The sequence below is a fragment of the Poecile atricapillus genome, chromosome 2 (genome assembly GCF_030490865.1).
Source record: "Poecile atricapillus isolate bPoeAtr1 chromosome 2, bPoeAtr1.hap1, whole genome shotgun sequence".
In the NCBI taxonomy this organism is placed as follows: domain Eukaryota; kingdom Metazoa; phylum Chordata; class Aves; order Passeriformes; family Paridae; genus Poecile; species Poecile atricapillus.
In genome coordinates, this window is record NC_081250.1 from 154,427,227 (window position 1) to 154,447,913 (window position 20,687).

Genomic DNA, 20,687 nt, shown 5'->3' on the forward strand with positions numbered 1-20,687 from the left:
GGTCAGCAGTGTCTCCAGGAGCTCTGGAGGTCAGCAGTGTCTCCAGGAGCTCCTGAGGTCAGGAATGTCCCCAGGAGCTCTGGAGGTCAGCAGTGTCCCCAGGAGCTCTGGAGGTCAGCAGTGTCCCCAGGAGCTCTGGAGGTCAGCAGTGTCCCCAGGAGCTGGATCAGCCCCAGAGCTCTGGAGGTCAGGAATGTCCCCAGGAGCTCCTGAGGTCAGCAGTGTCCCCAGGAGCTCCTGAGGTCAGCAGTGTCCCCAGGAGCTGGATCAGCTCCGCGTGGCGTGCGTGTGTTGGGTGGTGGTGGTGGTGGTGGTGGCGGGTTTGGTTGATGCTCCACTAATCCGCATGCCTCTTTGCTGGTTCCTGTCCTAACAGGGGGTGTCGTTTGATCAAGCCAATAATCTGCTGATTGAACCTGCTCGCATTGAGGAGGAAGAGGTCTGTACCACTCCTACTGTTCTCTCTCTGCCAAAAATCATCCAGCCTGCTTGATTTGCTTCCCAGCCTCACCCATTGTTGTAGGGGGAGCTCTGATCTCTCTAGGTCAAGTGGCTTCTGGACCTGGCTTATCACAAACATGATGATTGTTTCCTCCTTGCTTTCCCGTTTTCCTCCTTTCCCATCCTTGAGATGAGAGTGGCTGCTGCAGAGCAGGAGTAAAGTGGAAATGATGTAAAAAGTGAAGGGGCTGAGGTGGGAAATTCAGTACCTATTTGCTGTGTGTTGATGGAGAAGTGGAATTCAATAAATGGATGTTTCTGGATGTGTGGGTAACCCTGGAGGAGCAGGGACCTCAAGAATCAGCCAAGTGCTGTGTACTGATCCTTTGATGAAAGGAGGAGGATCTCACTCAGGACACTGTGCCACTGCCTGGGGAAAGTGGACTGGAGTCAGTGATTTGTGCATCCCCTGAAGCCTCCCTTGAAGCCCCTCAAGGCTTAACGTGCAGCACCTTGAGGTGTCAGAATGGGGCAGGAGGCACCCGAGGGACCACAGAGCCGCTGGCATGGGGATGGTGAGTGTCCTGTGCTTGTGACCATCCTGTGTTGGTCTGCAGGTTTTCAGTGCCTGCCCATGGGGTCAGTACCTTTCTGCAGGTGGTTTCCCAGGAGCTGCTGGAGGCAGAGTGTTCCTGTACTGACAGGAGGCAGAAACAGCCATGCTGAGAGCTTGCATGGAGATCTCTCCCACAGGACACACAGTGTAGGGCCACCGACCCTTGTGCTACCTGGGAGTGTTGGCCTGGGTGTCTCTGAGAACTTGCCTCTGTTCCCTCAAGTGTAAAAGAGAGATTTTTATTTGTTTTGGAGTATGGCATTCCAGGAGGGAGGTGATGAATCCTCTCCACCCATGCAGAATGTGAGTTGACTCAGGTGTGGTTCCCTGTTAGTGGATCCTGAAGATTTCTCTGTCTCTAGGTCCCTGAAAATCACATTAGTATTTCTTTCATTTCTCTTTTGCATAATCTTCTGATCCTGGAGGCCTTGACTGCTGTGTGGGGCTGGTTGGAGGCCCCAGGTTGGCTCTGGTGCCCCCTCAGCACTGACCCCTTGCACAGCTCTGTTCCCATACTGTGAGGAAGAACGTGGTTGTGCAGCTCCCAAGGACCAGCCTGCTAGAGATCCCCCAGGTTGGTGGTGGTGTCTGAAGTCACCCAAGAGCAGACCAGCTTTGGGAGGTTGATTTGGAATACTTGTCCTACAGCTCTGGACAGTGCTCAGCAAAGAACCTTCCACAAGACCAGGTTGCTCCAACCCTAACCAGCCTGTCCTCAAACACTTCCAAATGGCACCAGCCTGCTGTTGCCAGGGATGATTCCTTGAGAAGAATCAGTGTGCTGATGGAGCTGAGCAGAGCAGAGAGCCTGGGGCCTTGAGCAGCATGGTTTCAGGTTCATGATACTGCTATCACATTCCATATATCATTTAATACAGCCCCCAGAGAAAAAGGGCTGCTGATTCCTGGTGGTGTGTTCCTTAATCCTAAACCATGATTGTGAGCTGGAGCCTGATGGTGTTGGAGCAGAGCTGGAGAGAGATGCCCAGCCTTGGGTACAGCCAGAGTTTCTGTTCCTGTGTCAGGTGTGTGATACCCCATGGGGGATACCTGGCTCTGTTCCCAGTGTTTTGTCTCTGTCCCCACCTGCCTTGCAGGACTGGCTGTACTGGTTTGTAAGAGGCTTTGAGAGGAGAAAAGCAGCATACTGAGCACGAGGTTACACCTGAACTCTGTTTTCAGGGAGTTCTGATGGAATAGCCTGGAAAGCTGCTGGGCAGGTTGCAGGAGCAATGGAAGGAGGGTCCCAAATTGAGTTTCAGTGCCCGGTGCTGCTTTGCTGTAGCAAAGGCTGGTGCCATCCACACCCTCGGGTGTGCCCAGCCTTAACCCCTGCAGGTCCAGGAGCTGCAGAGGGTCCTGTGCTGCCAGGGCTTGTGCTGCTGGGGGGCATTGACAGGGTTTTGTCTCTCGCTCTGCCCAGGGACAGGAGCTGCCATTCCACTCCTGGGAAGGAGAAAAGGCTTCCACAGATGCTGGATGTTGTCTTTGCTGCTGCTGCTGCTGCTCAGGTGTCACATCCTGTTGCTTTGCAGTCAGGAGTGAGTCAAGCCTTCTCCTTGAAGGAGCCTCATCCTGTGGAAACTGCTCAGGAATGTCACTGATTGTGTTGGAATTGGAATATTAACTGGCCTCCAGCCTGGCACCAGTTAATGTTTGCCAGCAGCAGATGTGACAGCACAGCCTGCTCCTGCTCCTGGGCTCAAAGGGTTCTGTTTTGGAAAGGCTCCACAGGTACTGGGGAGCACTGGGATGTGCTGGGAGCCATCCTGTGCCTCCTGGAGCATTCTGAACTCAGGGACTCAGCTGGGGAAAGGCCAGCACAGGGAACTGGGGGGCACTGGGATGTGCTGGGAGCCATCCTGGCCCTCTGCGTGGGGCTGCTCTTTGCTGCTGCACACATGGAGCTCTTCCCCTTGCTCTGGTTTTGCATTTATGGGGTAAGTGTGTGCTTCATCAGGGCACTGTCAGAATTCTTAAGCAGAAAATTCGATTTTCCCACAATGTGACCCATAAATTTTAAACCCGGGAAAGTTTAATAAACCTCTTGTGTAGTGCAGGAGAGGTCACATCACCTGTGTTTGACTGGAATATGACAGAATGGAGTCCTTCTGATGTTAAAAGAAAGATACAACACTCCTTTTTCTCCCATTTAATTTTTAAGATGATCAAATTTCCTCTTGAGCAAAGAAAATTCTGTTTTAATTTGTCTGGTTTTTAATTTATTGCCATCATAATGTTTTTATGACCTTTCCTACTGGATTGAAGGGTCCTCAGTGTTTTTTATAGAATCATAGAATGGCTTGGGTTAGAAAGGACCTCTTAAATGTCATTGGCAGGGGCAGCTTCCACTACCCCAGGTTGCTCCCTGCCCTGTCCAACATGGCCTTAAACACTTTCAGTGACGGGATGGCCACAGCTTCTCTGGCAGCTGGGGACAGCACTCTCCACCTTTTCCATGACCCTCTAGTTTGGAGGTGGGTTTGTGATCTCTTCCTGTAAATGTACAGCTTCACCTGTGGACCTGTGCTAAGGCACGATTTGGACACGAGTCACCCATAAAGTGTGGGAGATTGAAGAGTGATTTATGTGATTGCTGCTTGTTCACCAGCACTGATCCCTGTCTCAGCTGCAGGTTTTGTGTGATGCAGAGTTCTCTGATGACAAAGGAGCAGTGTGGAATGATTTCTCACACAAGTGCAGTCCTATTTGCAGTTTCCTTTCCCTGCTCCAGGAGTGGGGCAGGATCATTTTGGTTCTGCTCTGTCGCTCAATCATCTCGTTGGCCTTCACAGAAACAGAGCAGAGAGCAGCAGAGGAGCGAGTGATGGAGAGAAAATGTTTAAACACAGTGCTGGAGTCCAGCTCTCCCTTCCACACTGGGCAGATGCTGTGTGTGACAGACACGGGGCTTTGCTGCTTGTACCAGAGTTATGAACAAAAGTCAGGCATTACAATAACCCCTGCAGAAATTAGGGGCTGAAGCATTAACCTGCCTTAAAACTGTGTGCTGCAGCATGTTCTGACTGTGTCAGCAGAGGAGAGCAGGAGCTCCCAGAGAGTTCCAAGATGCTCTAGTGGGAATCAACCCCAGCTTGGGTGTGGCACTGGAATGAGGCCAGACTGGGATAGGTTGGCATTTCTGGAAGATAGAATTTAGCTGAAAAAGGGCTCTGCTCAAGTCAGGAAGGAGAGAGCTGAGTTTGCAAGGAAGGTGACAGAATATTTGGAAGTGCTGAAATCAAGTCTCTTACCATGCCTGGCTACATAACACTGTGCTCTGGTTAATAAGTCTTTAATAAAATAAACTTTTTATTAAGCAGAGATTGTTTCATCCTGCTTTGCAGTGTGTGCACACAGGGATTCCTCCTCCAGGGAGAACCCCAAAACTCCATATTTCTGCTTCTGGAGTGGTTAGAAAACTTACTTTTAATCTGCTATTTGTTAGTTAATTCTTTGTGTTGTATTTTATCTTCTCCAGTCTCTTCCCTGCTGGCTGGCTCATTGCCTGCTTGTCTTTGGTGTAATTCTAAGGAGACCAGTCCTGACTTCTCCAGCCTTCCTTTTGTGGGGTTAGAGAAACCATTTCCTCTGGTGTTCTCTGGGAAGAGGGATTTCCATTTATTCCCTGCCTTTTCTTTCACCTGACCTACCTGAGCTCAGGTTTGGTGACTACAGACAACATGAGAGATCTTATCCAGACCTTAGTTCACTAAATTCTGTACTTGTTTTCAAATATGGAAGTTCCTGTTCCTGGATGGGAATTCTCTTTAGCCACCTTTGTTCATACCTTTATTAAACCTTTAGCTTTTCTTCCTGTAGCCTTTAAAACTTGGGGAGGTTTGGCTTCCAAGCAAGGTGCACTTAGAGATGTCTCTGCCTGTGTGTTCTAAAGCAGGTGATGTGAGTTTCCATGTTTTCCATGTTTTCCATGTATTCCACTGTTCCTTGGACTGATGCTCTCTTCCTGCAAGGCCTGCCCTTAGCAGCACAGTGTTGAAGTAGATTTTAGGAGAGTTATAAACTCTCTGGTCTTTATAGTCTTGTAATTGTGTATTAAATGATGGGCAAAACAAACCCTTAGAACAGTCTGAAATTGCTGGGCTGAGAAGAGTCTCCAGTAGAATTTAATAGTGGAAAATATAGTGCAAAAAACGTCTGCTCCAAGGATTTCACCATGCAAGAAGGGTCAGTAAGAATAGGAATAAAATTTCTGTGCTACTGAAGGGATTAAATAGAATGTGTTCTAGTGTTACCCATTCCAGCTGAATCTGGGTGTAGGTTTTTGTCCTGTTGCTGGTTCTGAAATGGTTTGAGGATTGGTGGCTTTGGACAATGCTTTCTGTTTCTCTCTAAGCATTTGAATGTTTTCATTTCCAGAGAGACCCTGTCCTGCTGCATTCCATAGTTTGGCCAGCCCGGACCCTTGCAGAATTCCCTTCTTTATCTGTTTTTGTGCCCGTGACAAAGCTGGCTCCCAACGATGATAAGAAGGAAGTAGCAGCTTCCTAAGTCCCAGTTAGTGGAGTTCATGGATTAAATAACTAATCCTGGAATCACAGCCCAGCCCAGGCTGAAGGGGCTTTGGAAGGCCCAAGGTTTGAGGGGAAGGAGCTTGGTGAGGTTATCAGCACATCCAGGGATGTGACTCAGCACCTCCCCGTGGAGTTTGTGTGAAGGATTCTTTTCACTGCAAACATTTCTTTCATGCACCAAGGTGAAATCATATCTTTATATAGACACACAGCACTGCTCTTAATCTTGCTATGGATCTCTAGCCAGGGCACACAGCTGTCAGATGGGAGTCTCGTAGGATACGTGAATATTCATGTGTCTGTGGGAACCTCGGGTTTTATTTATGCTTCAAATGTGGCCATATTTCATGTTTTAGAAAGATATCATTGCTTTCCTCTGCCTTTGGGAAATGTGCTCATTGTCCTTGAGTTTCCTGGGGAAGGGATGTGCAGGAGCAGAGCAGCACTGGGAGCGTGGCTGTGTCCCTGTCCCTTCTGCTCCCAGTGCTGCTGTCACCAGGGGCTGTTCCCCTGTCCCTTCTGCTCCCAGTGCTGCTGTCACCAGTGGCTGTGTCCCTGTCCCCTCTGCTCCCAGTGCTGCTGTCACCAGTGGCTGTTCCCCTGTCCCTTCTGCTCCCAGTGCTGCTGTCACCAGTGGGGCTGTTCCCCTGTCCCTTCTGCTCCCAGTGCTGCTGTCACCAGGGGCTGTTCCCCTGTCCCCTTCTGCTCCCAGTGCTGCTGTCACCAGTGGGGCTGTGGCTGTGTCCCTGTCCCTTCTGCTCCCAGTGCTGCTGTCACCAGTGGCTGTGGCAGGTCCCTGTCCCATCTGCTCCCAGTGCTGCTGTCACCAGTGGGGCTGTGTCCCTGTCCCCTTCTGCTCCCAGTGCTGCTGTCACCAGTGGGGCTGTTCCCCTGTCCCTTCTGCTCCCAGTGCTGCTGTCACCAGTGGCTGTTCCCCTGTCCCTTCTGCTCCCAGTGCTGCTGTCACCAGGGGCTGTTCCCCTGTCCCTTCTGCTCCCAGTGCTGCTGTCACCAGTGGCTGTTCCCCTGTCCCTTCTGCTCCCAGTGCTGCTGTCACCAGTGGCTGTGGCTGTTCCCCTGTCCCTTCTGCTCCCAGTGCTGCTGTCACCAGTGGCTGTTCCCCTGTCCCATCTGCTCCCAGTGCTGCTGTCACCAGTGGCTGTTCCCCTGTCCCTTCTGCTCCCAGTGCTGCTGTCACCAGTGGGGCTGTGGCTGTTCCCCTGTCCCTTCTGCTCCCAGTGCTGCTGTCACCAGTGGCTGTGGCTGTTCCCCTGTCCCTTCTGCTCCCAGTGCTGCTGTCACCAGTGGGGCTGTGGCTGTTCCCTGTCCCTTCTGCTCCCAGTGCTGCTGTCACCAGGGGCTGTTCCCCTGTCCCCTTCTGCTCCCAGTGCTGCTGTCACCAGGGGCTGTTCCCCTGTCCCCTTCTGCTCCCAGTGCTGCTGTCACCAGTGGGGCTGTGGCTGTGTCCCTGTCCCATCTGCTCCCAGTGCTGCTGTCACCAGTGGCTGTGGCTGTTCCCCTGTCCCTTCTGCTCCCAGTGCTGCTGTCACCAGTGGCTGTTCCCCTGTCCCTTCTGCTCCCAGTGCTGCTGTCACCAGTGGGGCTGTTCCCCTGTCCCTTCTGCTCCCAGTGCTGCTGTCAGCAGTGGGGCTGTGGCTGTTCCCCTGTCCCTTCTGCTCCCAGTGCTGCTGTCACCAGTGGCTGTGTCCCTGTCCCTTCTGCTCCCAGTGCTGCTGTCACCAGTGGCTGTTCCCTGTCCCTTCTGCTCCCAGTGCTGCTGTCACCAGTGGCTGTGTCCCTGTCCCTTCTGCTCCCAGTGCTGCTGTCAAAGGTCTCTTTCAGGGCTCTCTGCTTTGCACTGGTTTTGTGGAGGTGTTCAGTGAGAAGTCAAACTCTCAAACTCCCCTGTGCCCACCATCTCTGCCCTCCAGATACCCTTTCCTTTGAGAACTAAACCTGTTGGAACAGAGGAAGGAATAACATCAGAGCCAGGAAACCTCCTGCCCCTGTCCAGGGGCTTGCTCTCCTGCCAGGGCTGCTTTTCCTTCATGTTCCTTTTCCAGTGTCTGGGGTTAATTTAGCTCTCAGCAGTCACACAGCAATCTCCCATCTCCCTTTTGCTCACCGTTATTTTCAGCCTGTCTCCTTGTCCCCATGAGCTGTCACTGACCAAAGCCAGACAGATTTAGCTCTTCTCATCTTTCCTGGTGAATCAGTGCCTCCAGCTCCTGCTCTTCCACGTCCCAGCTGTGTGCACCCAAGGTGAACACAAGCCCAGAATTATCTAGGTTAGAAAAGACCTCCAAGACCATCAGGTTCAACCTCCAACTGATCCACACCTGTCACCAGAGCAGAGCACTGAGTGCCACATCCAGTCATTCCTTGAACACCTCCAGGGATGGAGACTCTGCCACCTCCCTGAGCAGCCCCTGCCAATGCCTGGTGACTCTTTCTGGGAAGGAATTCTTCCTGATGCCCAGCCTAAGCCTCCAGGCTATAATATGAGTTACAGACTGACACGTTATGTTATATTGCACTGACTGATTGTGTGTCAGAGCAAAGTGACAGGAGCTGGGTGGCCCAGACCTCAGCAGGACAAAGGGATCCTTTCCCTGGTGGGTGCTCAGCTCTTGGCACTCTGTGGATTTCTGGGCTGTTCATGCCCATGTGTGAGGCACCACGGAGCTGCCATCCATGATTCTGTGAGATCCTCTCCCAGTCCTTTTATACATTTCAGTCCCACAGAATCTAGTGGCAATAAATTGTATCATTTACTTGAGATTTATATCAAAAAGCATTTTTTAAGCTTGCCATTGGTATTTCATTTGGTATCTTCCTGTGTTCCATTGAATTCTTTTGTGGTCACAAACATGGAATAATAATCTCCTATAGAGTTATTAATGGCATGAAAAGACAAAAAGACATCTTGACTGAACCCAAATTCTCATTTCTCTCCCAGTGACTCTTACCTGGTTCTTGTACAGCACACACCTGTACCAGCTTTGGAGCACAGCTTCCATCTTTTGCACAAGTCTCCTCAGTGAGTCTTCACTTCATCAGCCAAGTCTGGAATCTTCTTAGAACGAAATAGTTTGGGTTTTGAGAGACCTGGTTTTCATAAAATTCAGCTGTTTCTCATGAGAGCCATTTGTGGGCCTGGTAGGAGGCACATGTGTTCCCCAGTTGCTCCTCTGGACTGGTGTCTGGGTGAGGAGCTGGTGGTTACAGGCATCGTCCTGTGTAGCCTCTGAGTCCCTCAGCACAATACAGGGGGTCTCAGGGTAAAAAAAAGCCCAGAATTTTCCCTCAGGTCCCTCCTGAGCTTCCTTTTCTCCAGAATTTTGGAAATGCTCTATAAGCATCTCAGAGATCTCAGGCAGATGCTGGGACTCTTGAACACAAGTTTTCCAGGCCTTTTGATTTTTGAAAAGGTTATTGATGATATTTAATGGATTCTTCAGCTGCTGTTGAAGTGGGATCTCTCACCCTCACATGGCACCTGTCCCTTGTCACGCGTCTGTCGCAACATAAATCCAAATTATTTATTGCAGTGTGCATTTCCTGTGTCAGTGTGACAGTCTCAAATAAATCTTTTGGGGCATGTAAACACGAGGATTGGACACTGAGAGTCAGGAATCAGTAAGGCTGGAAAAGTCCTCAAAGATCATCGAGTCCTACCATCAGCCCATCACCACCACCATGTTCATCACTAAACCATGTCCTCAGGTGCCATATCCACGTGTTTTAGGAACACTTCCAGATACGAGGACTCTGTCCTGAGCAGCCTGTGCCAGGGCTGGACAGCCATTTACAGGAGGGGATTTTCCAGTGTCCCACGTAAACCACTCCTGGCACAACCTGAGACTATTTGCCCTTGTCCTGTCCCTTGTTCCCTGGGAGCAAAGCCTGAGCCCCACCTCGTTCCACCTTCCTGTCAGGGAGTTGTAGGAACTGAGATGGTCCCTTCTGAGCTTCCTTTCCTCCAGGCTGAGCCCCCCTGAGCTGCCTCAGCTGCTCCTGGTGCTCCAGACATTTTCCCCAGCTCTGCTCCTGTATCTGGACTTGCTGATGCCCCTCGATGTCTTCCTTGGTCCCAAACTGACCCCAGCTGTGTGCATCCACATGTACAACCATTTATAAACTGATGCCTGTGCCAGCAGAAACTTTCTGTCTTCTGGATGTGAAGCCCTTGAACCCCACTTTTGTGGGTGTGTTTGGAGGAAGAACTTGGTGTTTCAGCAGCTCTCAAGGACAACAGCTCTGAACTCTGTCCCTGGAGTCCTGTGCATGCGATGGTTGGGCACTGCCTGGGGTCTGCCGTGCCCCTGAAGGCTGCAGGAATCCTCAGTGAGGAGCTGCACGGCTCAGCAGCAAATTCTGACTGTCCCAAATCACCTGGGCATCACCTGGGCATCACCTGGGCATCACCTGGGTACCACCTGGGCATCACCTGGGCATCACCTGGGCATCACCTGGGCATCACCTGGGCATCACCTGGGCATCACCTGGGCACCACCTGGGCACAACCTGGGTACCACCTGGGCACCACCTGGGCATCACCTGGGCACAACCTGGGCATCACCTGGGCACCACCTGGGCACAACCTGGGTACCACCTGGGCACCACCTGGGCACCACCTGGGCACAACCTGGGCATCACCTGGGCATCATCTGGGCACCACCTGGGCATCACCTGGGCACCACCTGGGCAGCACCTGGGCATCACCTGGGCACCACCTGGGCAGCACCTGGGCACCACCTGGGCAGCACCTGGGCATCTCCTGGGCATCTCCTGGGCACCACCTGGGCATCACCTGGGCAGCACCTGGGCATCACCTGGGCACCACCTGGGCATCTGGGCTGCTGCTTGAAAGCGAGTCTGTCCAGGTGTGCAGTGCTTCTGGTGTGTACAGTTACTTCCTGAAAGCTGGGAATTCTTGCAGGAACAAGTGAATCTCTTGGCAGAAAAGAGTGGGTGGATGAGCTTTAAGGTCCCTTCCCACCAAACCATTCCATGATTCCATGTTAAAAAAGAGTTACACCAAAAACCATGTGAGAGCTGGGTCGAGGTGGCCCTGGTTCACATTTGGTGTGTCCCCAAAGAGGCACAGGCAGAGCCACAGGCAGGACTGAGGGGAGGAGATGGAGCTGCTTCCCTGTGTCATGTTCACTGCCACTGATGGTGAATGGGCTCCTGGCAGGAGCCAGCCCAGGGGGAAGGATGGCAGCTCAAAGCTGATGTGGCAGCTTTTTCCATTTCCCCACTTTTCCCCTGGCACTGCAGCGCTTTTCCATGCAGGGCTGGGCCCCTGCTGGGGAGCTGGGAGCGTGGTGCACTCTCCATGAAGGTTTGTGCTCTCTGCAGAGGAAGAAGCAGCAGGTTTTGGTGGGAAGCAGCACAGATCAGATCCTCTGAGGTGGGCTATGGGTAGATCCCTGCCTTTGGGGGAAAGCCAGACAAGGAGTAAAATTCCCAGTAAAGTCCATGGCAGGAGCAATGGGCAGGAGGGAGCTGAGCTGGGGACAGCTCTGTGCTGTGGTTTCAGTGCCAGTCCAACATCGTGGCAGCCCAGGAGCAGCCTTAGGGGAGAGGAGCTTTGGGGAACAGACAACTTAAGGGTTTAGTGCAAGAAACAGCCTGAGCTGCAAAATGAAGGGCCATTACAGGCTGCTGGATCCAGGTCCTTCTTTCTTAAGGTTCATATTCACATCAGTTACTCTTTTCATAGACCTCAAACAAACACCAGAACATTCAGATCTCATTCAGTCCTCACCACACTGGTTTTTGTGAGAGAACTGATTTGCTTTGGAGTTTGAAATCTTTTTAGCCTACATATATTTATATCTCATTCAAGCCCCTTTGCTGCAGTTGTCTCAATATTTTTAATCTGGCCTGCTTTCTCCTTGGGGTTTTGCTTTTCGAGTGTACATTGATGGACAGAAGGTTTTTCCCCCTCAGGCCAGTTGGCTTTTCTGGCAGGTTTCCCCATGTTTTCAGACTGGTTTGCTGAATGTGTGAAATCCAGGGGGTTTGTGGTCTCTTTCTGTTAGCATGCAGCTAACATGCAGCTCCCATGCAGCTGGAAGTGACTTTCTGTGAACAGTGATATCAGACAGTCCTCAGTCTGTCCAAAATCATGATCCTGTCCAATGGATTCGGGCACTGAGCAGAACCAGCCCAGCTCTCTTCCTGGGAAATACCAGGATTCTGCTGTTGGACTGGTCCGTAGTCCATGCCTGAAGATCTGGTTTGCTCTCATCCTTAGAAGCTTTTGTGTTGAATGTAGAGTTACATTCAATTTCCTCATCAGGTTCATCAAGTCCATCTTCTGGCCGTGCACAGAGCCCCAAAAATCCTCCCATGTGCCTGAGAGCATTGTCCAAATACTCCTTGAACAATCCAGGTGTGAGTTGTTGGAGCATTTCTGGAAGTCCAGTGAGTCTGGATGGAAAAACGTGGGGTTTGTAATTAGTTCCTGATAGACATGGTCATGCAAGAAACGTTTGTCTGGTCAGGAGCTGGTTTGAGGTGGGCTGTGTTGGATGTGGTGCTGTCTCCTCAGTACCCTGTTTCTGTCTGACTTGGGTATTCCAAAACTTGGACTTTTACTCAGTTTCTGGCTGTTGTAGCAGAGACAGTGAAGTGATGTAGGTCTGGAATCAGGGATTTCCCTGGGAAGGTTGCAGAGTGTTCTGCTGTGCTGTTAACTGGGCATCAGAGGAACTGCAGAGCACCTCAGTTTGTCTCATGTTTCCTGCAGTGGTTTTTGGGTTTGGTTTTTGTTTTAAACTTAGCAGAGTATGGAGCTCCACAAGATGCTGGTTCTGTCATTACAGAAGTGAAAGAGGGTTGGAAGGGAAGTGTTAGGGAAGGTAATCTGCTTCTTTTGCTGCCCATGCTGTGGCCATGTGGAGCTGACGCGGACACTCGACATCTCTGCAGCAGCCTCTCTCCATCCTGAGCTTTGTTTGCAAAGAGGTTACATGGAGGACAGCAAATCTGGTTCTCTAGAGGAGTCTGTGATCATTTCTGTCACCTCACCAGCTCCTTGGTCCTTGGCCCTGAGAGAGTCCTGTCTATCCTGTTCCTTTCCCTGTATCCTACCACGTGCTCCCTGTCTTCCTTCTCGTGACTGTGGCATTATGGATGGTTCATGCTGGTGTCCTTAAAAGAAACAGCTTCAGGTCAAGTCAGATCAGCTGTTGGCAGTGGGCATAATTGGGTGTGTAGAGGTGGGAGGTAGGAAGGAGGAGACTTGTGGATTGCTCAGCTGTGATCCTGAGCAGCTGGAGCAGAGGGAAGCAGAGGATCTGGACAGAGCAAATGGGGTTTTTTGGAGTTGTGTGTTGATTTCCATCAATACAACAATGCCAAGTATCCATCCAGAGTATTCTGGACAAGGTGCCATCCTTGTCACTGCACACTACGCTGGCGTGACCTGGCATACCCCAGTGGCTGACAGAATTACACTCAATAACTGCTTTGATAATTACACTCAGAATTACACCCTTGGCAGAGCCAGGCTGTGGTGTGAACACTGTCCCTGTTCTGTGATCCAGTTCCAGTCCGTGGCTGCCCAGTTTGCTTTGCAGTGGAGTCCCCTCCTGCCGTGTCCATGGCCAGCGAGCTGCCTGGGGCAGGACTCGGCTGTGGGAAGGGATTTGTGTGTTGGATGTGCAGTGCTGGTGGTGCCTCTGAGGCCCGAGTGCCACAGCTCCCCCAGAGTGTCAGCAGGGCACTTGGGGTTCCTGTTTGTTGTGAAAAGAGTCATCCCCTGTTGTCAGGTGCCCCGAGCCATAACCACTGTCCCTTCTGCTTCCAGCTGACGCTGACCATCGTGCGGCAGACGGGGGGGCTGGGCATCAGCATCGCGGGGGGCAAGGGCTCCACGCCCTATAAGGGGGATGATGAGGTAAGACCTGGGCTGTGCCACTGCTGAGGCTCCTGCTGTCGGGGACTCTTCTCCGTAGCTGGAGCTTGGGTGTCCTCGTGTCAGAGCCTTTTGGGGCCGGGTGGGAGCAGCCCTGAATCCCCCAAAAACAAGAGGTTGGTGGGGTGACGCAGACTCCTGGCCCTGGACCGGGGTGGTCTGCCCTGGATCAGGCATGGGAGCAGAGGATTCCTTCCCAGCTGTGTCCTGGGGCACAGAGTGTGGGGTTGTTCCCCAGCTGCTGGCATCAGCCTTGTCATGTGCCAGTTCCACTGCACCAGGGATAGCGTGTCATCCCCGGGTCTCGTGTCTCACCTTGAGGTCACCCTGCAGGGAGGTTTCTGTCCCCTTTTCCCAGCTCCTGGGGCAGGGAGGTTTCTGTCCCCTTTTCCCAGCTCCTGGACAGGGAGGTTTCTGTCCCCTTTTCCCAGCTCCTGGGGTGGGGAGGTTTCTGTCCCCTTTTCCCAGCTCCTGAGCGGGGTGATGTGGTTGCTGTGTCCCCTCCTGGGTTCAGGACTGGCCAGGAACTGTCCCCTCTCCTTGGAGCTGAGGGGTCCCTGCAGTCCAAAGGGAGCAGGCTCTCCATATAACAGATGGTTTAAACTCCATATGTTATGTTAAACTCCATATAACAGATGGTTTAAACTCCATATGTTATGTTAAACTCCATGTAACTGATGGTTTCGTTTCCAGGGCATCTTTATTTCCCGTGTGTCTGAGGAGGGTCCTGCAGCTCGTGCAGGGGTCCGCGTTGGGGACAAACTTCTGGAGGTAAGGACTTGACATCTGTGATGAAGCAAATGCTTCTGATAACTTGGAGTGGAGGGAGGTATGAGATGATTTGGAATGGATTTGCATCACGCATGTTTCAGACCAAATTAAGCATTAGGAAATGTAAGAGCTAAACAAAATCCCTTTGGCTCAGAGATAGTTGTTTAATTTATGTTACCATGAACCCCTTATTGCTTTATAAGCTCCTGCATTTACTCTGGCCCAGCTCTGAAGTGTTTTGTGAGCCAGGTGGGAAGAAACACATCCCCAGCAGGCTGAGCCCTGCTTACCTGGGTGGGGAGAAAGTGAGCCCTGTAAAATAACTTCTGAGCCAGGGAGCCAGCCATGGGAATTGTTTGGGTGGAAAGGGACCTTAAAGGTCATCTCATTTCACCCCCTGCCATGGGCAGGGCCACCTTCCACTAGACCAGAGTGCTCCAAGCCCCATCCAACCCGGACAGCCTGGGCCTGATGCCCTGGTTCTCCCTTGTGACATTCCCCACACTAAGGGAGTGTCACACCAACAGCTCCAGTGTTTCAAGGGTGTGAGCAGGTGGATGTCCCTTCTGGGAAGTGAACAAGGGTCAACCTGATTTGTGTTGAATTTTGCTGAATTTTGCTGGAGATGGTTCTGTGTGAGGGGTTACCTCTCTGGGATGTTGCCTGTAGGGATAACACAGGTGTAGGGAATTTAGGACTCCCTGCAGGGAAAGAAAGGAGCCTTTCCTTGGTTGCTTTGGCCTGGGACAGGTAGCAGGTGCTGTGGGAATGCAGGAAAACTTCCCAGAGGTGTGGACACACCTGTGGGAGCTGGGCCTGGGAGGGGTGTGAGCTGTGTGAGCTGATTGAGCTGTGTGAGCTGTGTGAGCTGTGTGAGCTGATTGAGCTGTGGGAGCTGTGTGAGCTGATTGAGCTGTGTGAGCTGTGTGAGCTGTGTGAGCTGATTGAGCTGTGTGAGCTGTGTGAGCTGTGGGAGCTGTGTGAGCTGTGTGAGCTGTGGGAGCTGTGTGAGCTGATTGAGCTGATTGAGCTGTGGGAGCTGATTGAGCTGATTGAGCTGTGTGAGCTGTGGGAGCTGTGGGAGCTGTGTGAGCTGATTGAGCTGATTGAGCTGTGGGAGCTGTGTGAGCTGATTGAGCTGTGTGAGCTGTGTGAGCTGTGTGAGCTGTGTGAGCTGTGTGAGCTGTGGGAGCTGTGGGAGCTGTGTGAGCTGATTGAGCTGATTGAGCTGAGTGAGCTGTGTGAGCTGAGTGAGCTGTGTGAGCTGTGTGAGCTGTGGGAGCTGTGTGAGCTGTGGGAGCTGTGTGAGCTGATTGAGCTGTGTGAGCTGTGTGAGCTGATTGAGCTGTGTGAGCTGTGTGAGCTGTGGGAGCTGTGTGAGCTGTGTGAGCTGTGTGAGCTGTGGGAGCTGTGTGAGCTGTGGGAGCTGTGTGAGCTGTGTGAGCTGATTGAGCTGTGTGAGCTGATTGAGCTGTGTGAGCTGTGTGAGCTGTGGGAGCTGTGTGAGCTGATTGAGCTGTGGGAGCTGTGGGAGCTGTGGGAGCTGTGGGAGCTGTGGGAGCTGTGTGAGCTGATTGAGCTGTGTGAGCTGTGTGAGCTGTGTGAGCTGTGTGAGCTGTGTGAGCTGTGTGAGCTGTGGGAGCTGATTGAGCTGATTGAGCTGATTGAGCTGATTGAGCTGTGGGAGCTGTGGGAGCTGTGGGAGCTGTGGGAGCTGTGTTCTGAGCCAGCTCCCTTGGACAGCAGTGCCTCAGGCCGGGGGCCTGGGTGAGGCCAGGGCCCTGGGTGAGGCTGGGGCTGTGTGAAGTTGGGGCTGTGTGAGGCTGGGGCTGTGTGAGGCCGGGGCTGTGAGGTTGGGGCTGTGTGAGGCTGGGGCTGCGTTGGTTTGGGCTGTGTGAGGTTGGGGCTGTGTGAGGTTGGGCCTGTGTTGGTTGGGGCTGTGAGGCTGGGGTTGTGTGTTGGTTTGGGCTGTGTGTGAGGTTTGGGCTGTGTGTGAGGTTTGGGCTGTGTTGCCTGGGGCTGTGTGTGTTGGGGCTGTGATGGTTTGGGCTGTGAGGCTGGGGCTGTGTGTGACAGGAGGCTGTGATGGTTTGGGCTGTGATGGTTTGGGCTGTGTGTGACAGGAGGCTGTGATGGTTTGGGCTGTGATGGTTTGGGCTGTGTGTGACAGGAGGCTGTGATGGTTTGGGCTGTGTGTTTGTTCCCTGTGTGTGACAGGAGGCTGTCGCTGTCTGTCCCCAGGTGAACGGGGTGTCCCTGCACTGTGCCGAGCACCACGTGGCGGTGGAGGCGCTGCGGGGCTCGGGGAGCTCGGTGTCCATGACGGTGCTGAGGGAGAGGATGGTGGAGCCGGAGAACGCCATCACCGTCACCCCGCTGCGGCCCGAGGACGACTACAGCCCCCGGGAGCGGCGCGGGGGGCTGCGCTTCCCCGAGTGCCCCGAGGGAGCAGCGGCCACCGAGAGATTTTCCACCTGCCTCATGCGCAACGAGAAGGGCCTGGGCTTCAGCATCGCTGGTGGCAAGGGCTCCACTCCTTACCGGGCTGGGGACACGGTCAGTGCTGATCCCCGGGGTCCCTGAACCCTCCTCATCCCTGGGCATGCAGCAGTGCAGCCTGGCCCTGGGCGTGCAGCAGTGCAGCCTGGCCCTGGGCATGCAGCGGTGCAGCCTGGCCCTGCAGCGGTGCAGCCTGGCCCTGGGCATGCAGCGGTGCAGCCTGGCCCTGCAGCAGTGCAGCCTGGCCCTGGCCCTGCAGCGGTGCAGCCTGGCCCTGGGCATGCAGCAGTGCAGCCTGGCCCTGGGCATGCAGCGGTGCAGCCTGGCCCTGGGCATGCAGCAGTGCAGCCCGGCCCTGGGCTGGTGGGGCTGGTGGTCTCAGAGCCAGGTGCTCTTAGGTCAGGGAATCATGGAATTCCAGTATGGGTTTGAAGGGACCTTAAACCTCACCTATTCCATCCCCTTGTCATGGCCAGGTTCCGCTGTCCCACGCTGCTCCAAGCGCTGCCCACCATGGCCTTGAACACTTTCAGGGATGGGGCAGCCACAGCTTCTCTGGGCACCCTGTGCCAGGGCCAAACCACCCTCAGAGGGAACAATTCCTTCCCAATATCCCATCCAGCCCTGCTCTCTGGCAGTGGGTGGCCATTCTTCTCTGTCCTGTCACTCCAGCCCTTGTCCAAAGTCCCACTCCCTCTTTTTTAATAGAAGGAGGGAAGCTGGGGCCCCCAATCCCTGCTGGTGACATGTAATCCTACTGCTGCCCTCTTGGCACAGATTCCAGGCTCTGGGCCACGGGAGGGCTTTGCTGCCACGGGCTCTGGGAGCAGAGGGTTTGTGTGGAGTGGGGAACCAACAGGAGGCATCAGGGCAGGGGAAAGGTGTGTGGAGGGGAGAGGGCTGAGACCTGCCTGGTGTCGGGGAAGGGCTTTGGAAAGGCAGGCTCAGGTGAGGGAAAGCCCAGGCTGCTCTGATCTTCCTGCTGGTGCTCCAGGGGATCTTCATCTCCCGGATCGCAGAGGGTGGTGCAGCCCACCGGGATGGGATCCTGCACGTCGGAGACCGGGTCATCTCGGTGAGTGTGTGTGCAGGGAAGGGGCTGACTCGGCTTCTGGCCCTTCCTCGTGTAGGGGCTGCTTCTCTATTACTGGAGCTGGATTTTGGGGGTCCTTTTTTCAGCTCCTGAGCCTCCTGGGAGAGCATTTAATTTGGGTGCCTCTTCCCTGTCTGGTGGTGGGTGCAGTTACACCTCCCCTTTCCCCAGCTGCTTTATGCAGGTGCTTTCCCCAGGAAAGGCACAGAGGGAGGGGACACAGCAGCGCTGCCCCAGCCTGGTGTCCCTCTGGAGCCTGGGCAGCAGCTGGGGGCTCATGGGGAGGGGGAGCCCCTCGGGGCACAGTGGGGTGGCAGGGTCAGCAGGGGCTGGGGCAGAAGGAGCTGCCCAGGGGTGGTGTGGGGCAGTGTGGGGGTACCTCAGCACTTCCCTGCTTCACTTGGAGCTCTGGCCTCAGCCTCCCGTCCCGTCCGTGTGGATCTCACTGCTCTCACCTCGTGTCTCTGCCTCCTGCTCCTCGCTCCCCTCCTGCGGGAGCCTCTCCTGAACCTCCCGACCTCCTCCCACACTCGCATGCTGCCTCTGAGGGAAACCTCCTGCTGCTGGTGGTGGGTTTCTGGCCCAGCTGCTGTGGTAAGAGCACGTGTTACCACAGCGCTGGCGTGAGTAAACACTGATACAGCCTCGTCAGTGCTGGCTTCTGTCTGCTCTATCCCTGGGCTGGGGCTGTGTTGTATTTGCTCAGGCACAGCATTTCAGTGGAGCTTGTGCCCAGGTCTGACACTGGTGTCTTGGCAGGAAGCTTGAGCTGGTATAGCATCTTTCCATCCCTTCTAGTGTTCCCTACTCCCCAAAATCAAGCCCTGACCCTGATTTATGCCAGATAGACTGAATTCTTTTGGATTTGCTCATGTTTTCATGTTCCATGGTACGGAGACAGTACTGAGCCCCATCATTTGGGGTTGGTTTGCTCAATCTGTGGAAAAAATAGACACAAAAACCTTAGAACAGATTGAAAAGTCAAACCTGTCTCCACCCTGCTTTAGCAGCTCTATTTATATCCCTGGGCAGCTTCATAGGAAAAGGAGATCTAATTCCCTGGTAATAGCCTGCAGTGGATTCCTTATGGGATGTGTGAGCTCAGGGCTCACAGAGTTGAGGCCTCTGCTGGATTTTGATGTGGCTGAGGCACTGCTGTCATTATTCCTGACACCCCCAGCAGGGATGGCCTTGGTTACCTGTGCTGAGGTGTGTGTGACCATACAGGTTTGGTGCTGAGCACCAGCTGGAGCTCACCTCTGATGACTGCAGGGACATGTCACCTTTCAGCTCAACACTCACCAGGACTGCTCCCAGAACTGCCAAGTTACCACACTCTTTCGGAGCAACAATTGCCCATTTTTATTGGAAAGCTTCCACAATGCCATGATATCCAGGATGTGAGTGCAGGTTGCCTGCATGGGGAAGGGGAGGACCCTTGCTGGGTTCAGGGCTTGTGGCTCCTGCAGGAAGGGTCCATTTCTATTTCCCCTAACCCATTTCCAAAGCTGAGGTCTCCTGGTCATGTTCAGCTCTCACTTTGCCAAAGAATTCTGTTTTCTTAAGAAAATAAATACATCACAGCTTCCTGCTCTTTCCCTGTGCTCTAAATCCTCCTGGACTTCTCCTCAGGAGAAGAACTGGGATTGCTCCTTGGACTTTCTTGGGGGAGCTTTGAGCACATGGATTGAAGAGCCCAGCCTAGGTCTCCCCTGAGTTAACACCCCTCAACAAGCCCCAGTGACTGACACTCCCTCCCCAGCTTCCCTCTGTCTCCTGGGAGTCGTTTTGGTGGGGGAGACTCTGCACAGGGACCTGCTGGGGAGGAGTGCTGGGGAGCTGGAGCTGTGGGATGGGGATCCAGCAGGGAGGGAGGGGAGCAGTTGCTACGGGCAGCTGATTCTTTTGGGGTGGGACTGGGAAGAAAACTGATTGTGGGAGATTTAGGACAGTGGTGGGTGACAAGTCCTAATGAGGCAAGATTTAAAGATTTGCCTGGATATTTTAATTCCCTGGCACACAGAGAAACGTGGAGCAGGGAAAGGACAGACACTGTCCCTTCCCCATGGCACTTGGAGAGCCATGCTGCATGACTGGCCTTGCTCTCTAGCTAGATAAAGGCCATGGAAAATCAGCTGCTCAAAAGCTACCAGGATTGCCAGGCAGTGCAGAGTTACTGGGTGAAATGCACCAAGGGCTGTTACCTTTGAGACAGCTCTGACTCCTGGAGTCCTGTGGCCTGGTCCCTGCTCCAGGGAGGCACTCTGTGCCCTTCTGGTCTGACTCCATCTGACCACTCATCCTGTCAGGGGCTGGAGAATGGCAGAGGGGATGTGAGAAATGAGAGTAGACTGTGTGTGCAGTATCAAGGCAGAGCAAGGCTTGGGTTGGAAGAAATCTTAAAGATCATCCTGTTCCCACTCAGTGAGCATGCTTGGTGTTGATCTGGTGATAAAACCAAAGAGTGAAGTCTCTCCTGCATGTTGCCTTTGTTACCCATGAGAGGAATCCCCCCTTCCCAGACCCCTGGACACACAGCTGCTGCTTTCCCTGCTCCCAGTGCAGCCATCAGCAGGGATAAGTGCAGACTCCAGATGTGGAACACACTGCAGACACAGCTGGTCTCAGGTCACAGAGGCAGGACAGGGGTGGTACCTTTATAGGTGCACACCTGAGCACAGGTAGTGCTCACAGGGCAGGAACAACAGCCAGCTTCTCCCTGGGAGAATCCCTTCTCATGGGGATTCAGCTTGCTGCTGGAACATGCACACCTCCTCCCTCACTCCATGAATGCTCCTGTCT

At 53.4% G+C, this 20,687-nt stretch overlaps 1 protein-coding gene across 45 annotated transcripts in view; it reads left to right on the plus strand.

Annotated features, from left to right (window-relative positions):
* SCRIB (scribble planar cell polarity protein) overlaps window positions 1–20,687 on the plus strand; it is a 104,356-nt gene that overhangs the window by 36,179 nt on the left and 47,490 nt on the right. For 41 of the 45 annotated variants that reach the window (XR_009276905.1, XR_009276906.1, XR_009276909.1 and 38 more), the window contains exons 16-20: window positions 377–439; window positions 13,415–13,504; window positions 14,216–14,293; window positions 16,535–16,849; window positions 17,787–17,867. Coding sequence is in view for 41 of the 45 variants with exons in the window: in XM_058832341.1 (XP_058688324.1) it covers window positions 377–439; window positions 13,415–13,504; window positions 14,216–14,293; window positions 16,535–16,849; window positions 17,787–17,867 (627 nt within the window). In the remaining 4 variants the exon portion in view is untranslated. Of the gene's footprint in view, window positions 1–376; window positions 440–13,414; window positions 13,505–14,215; window positions 14,294–16,534; window positions 16,850–17,786; window positions 17,868–18,291; window positions 19,742–20,687 lie in introns of those variants that run through there. The other 4 variants (XM_058832338.1, XM_058832340.1, XM_058832304.1 and 1 more) reach the window with 4 other exon arrangements.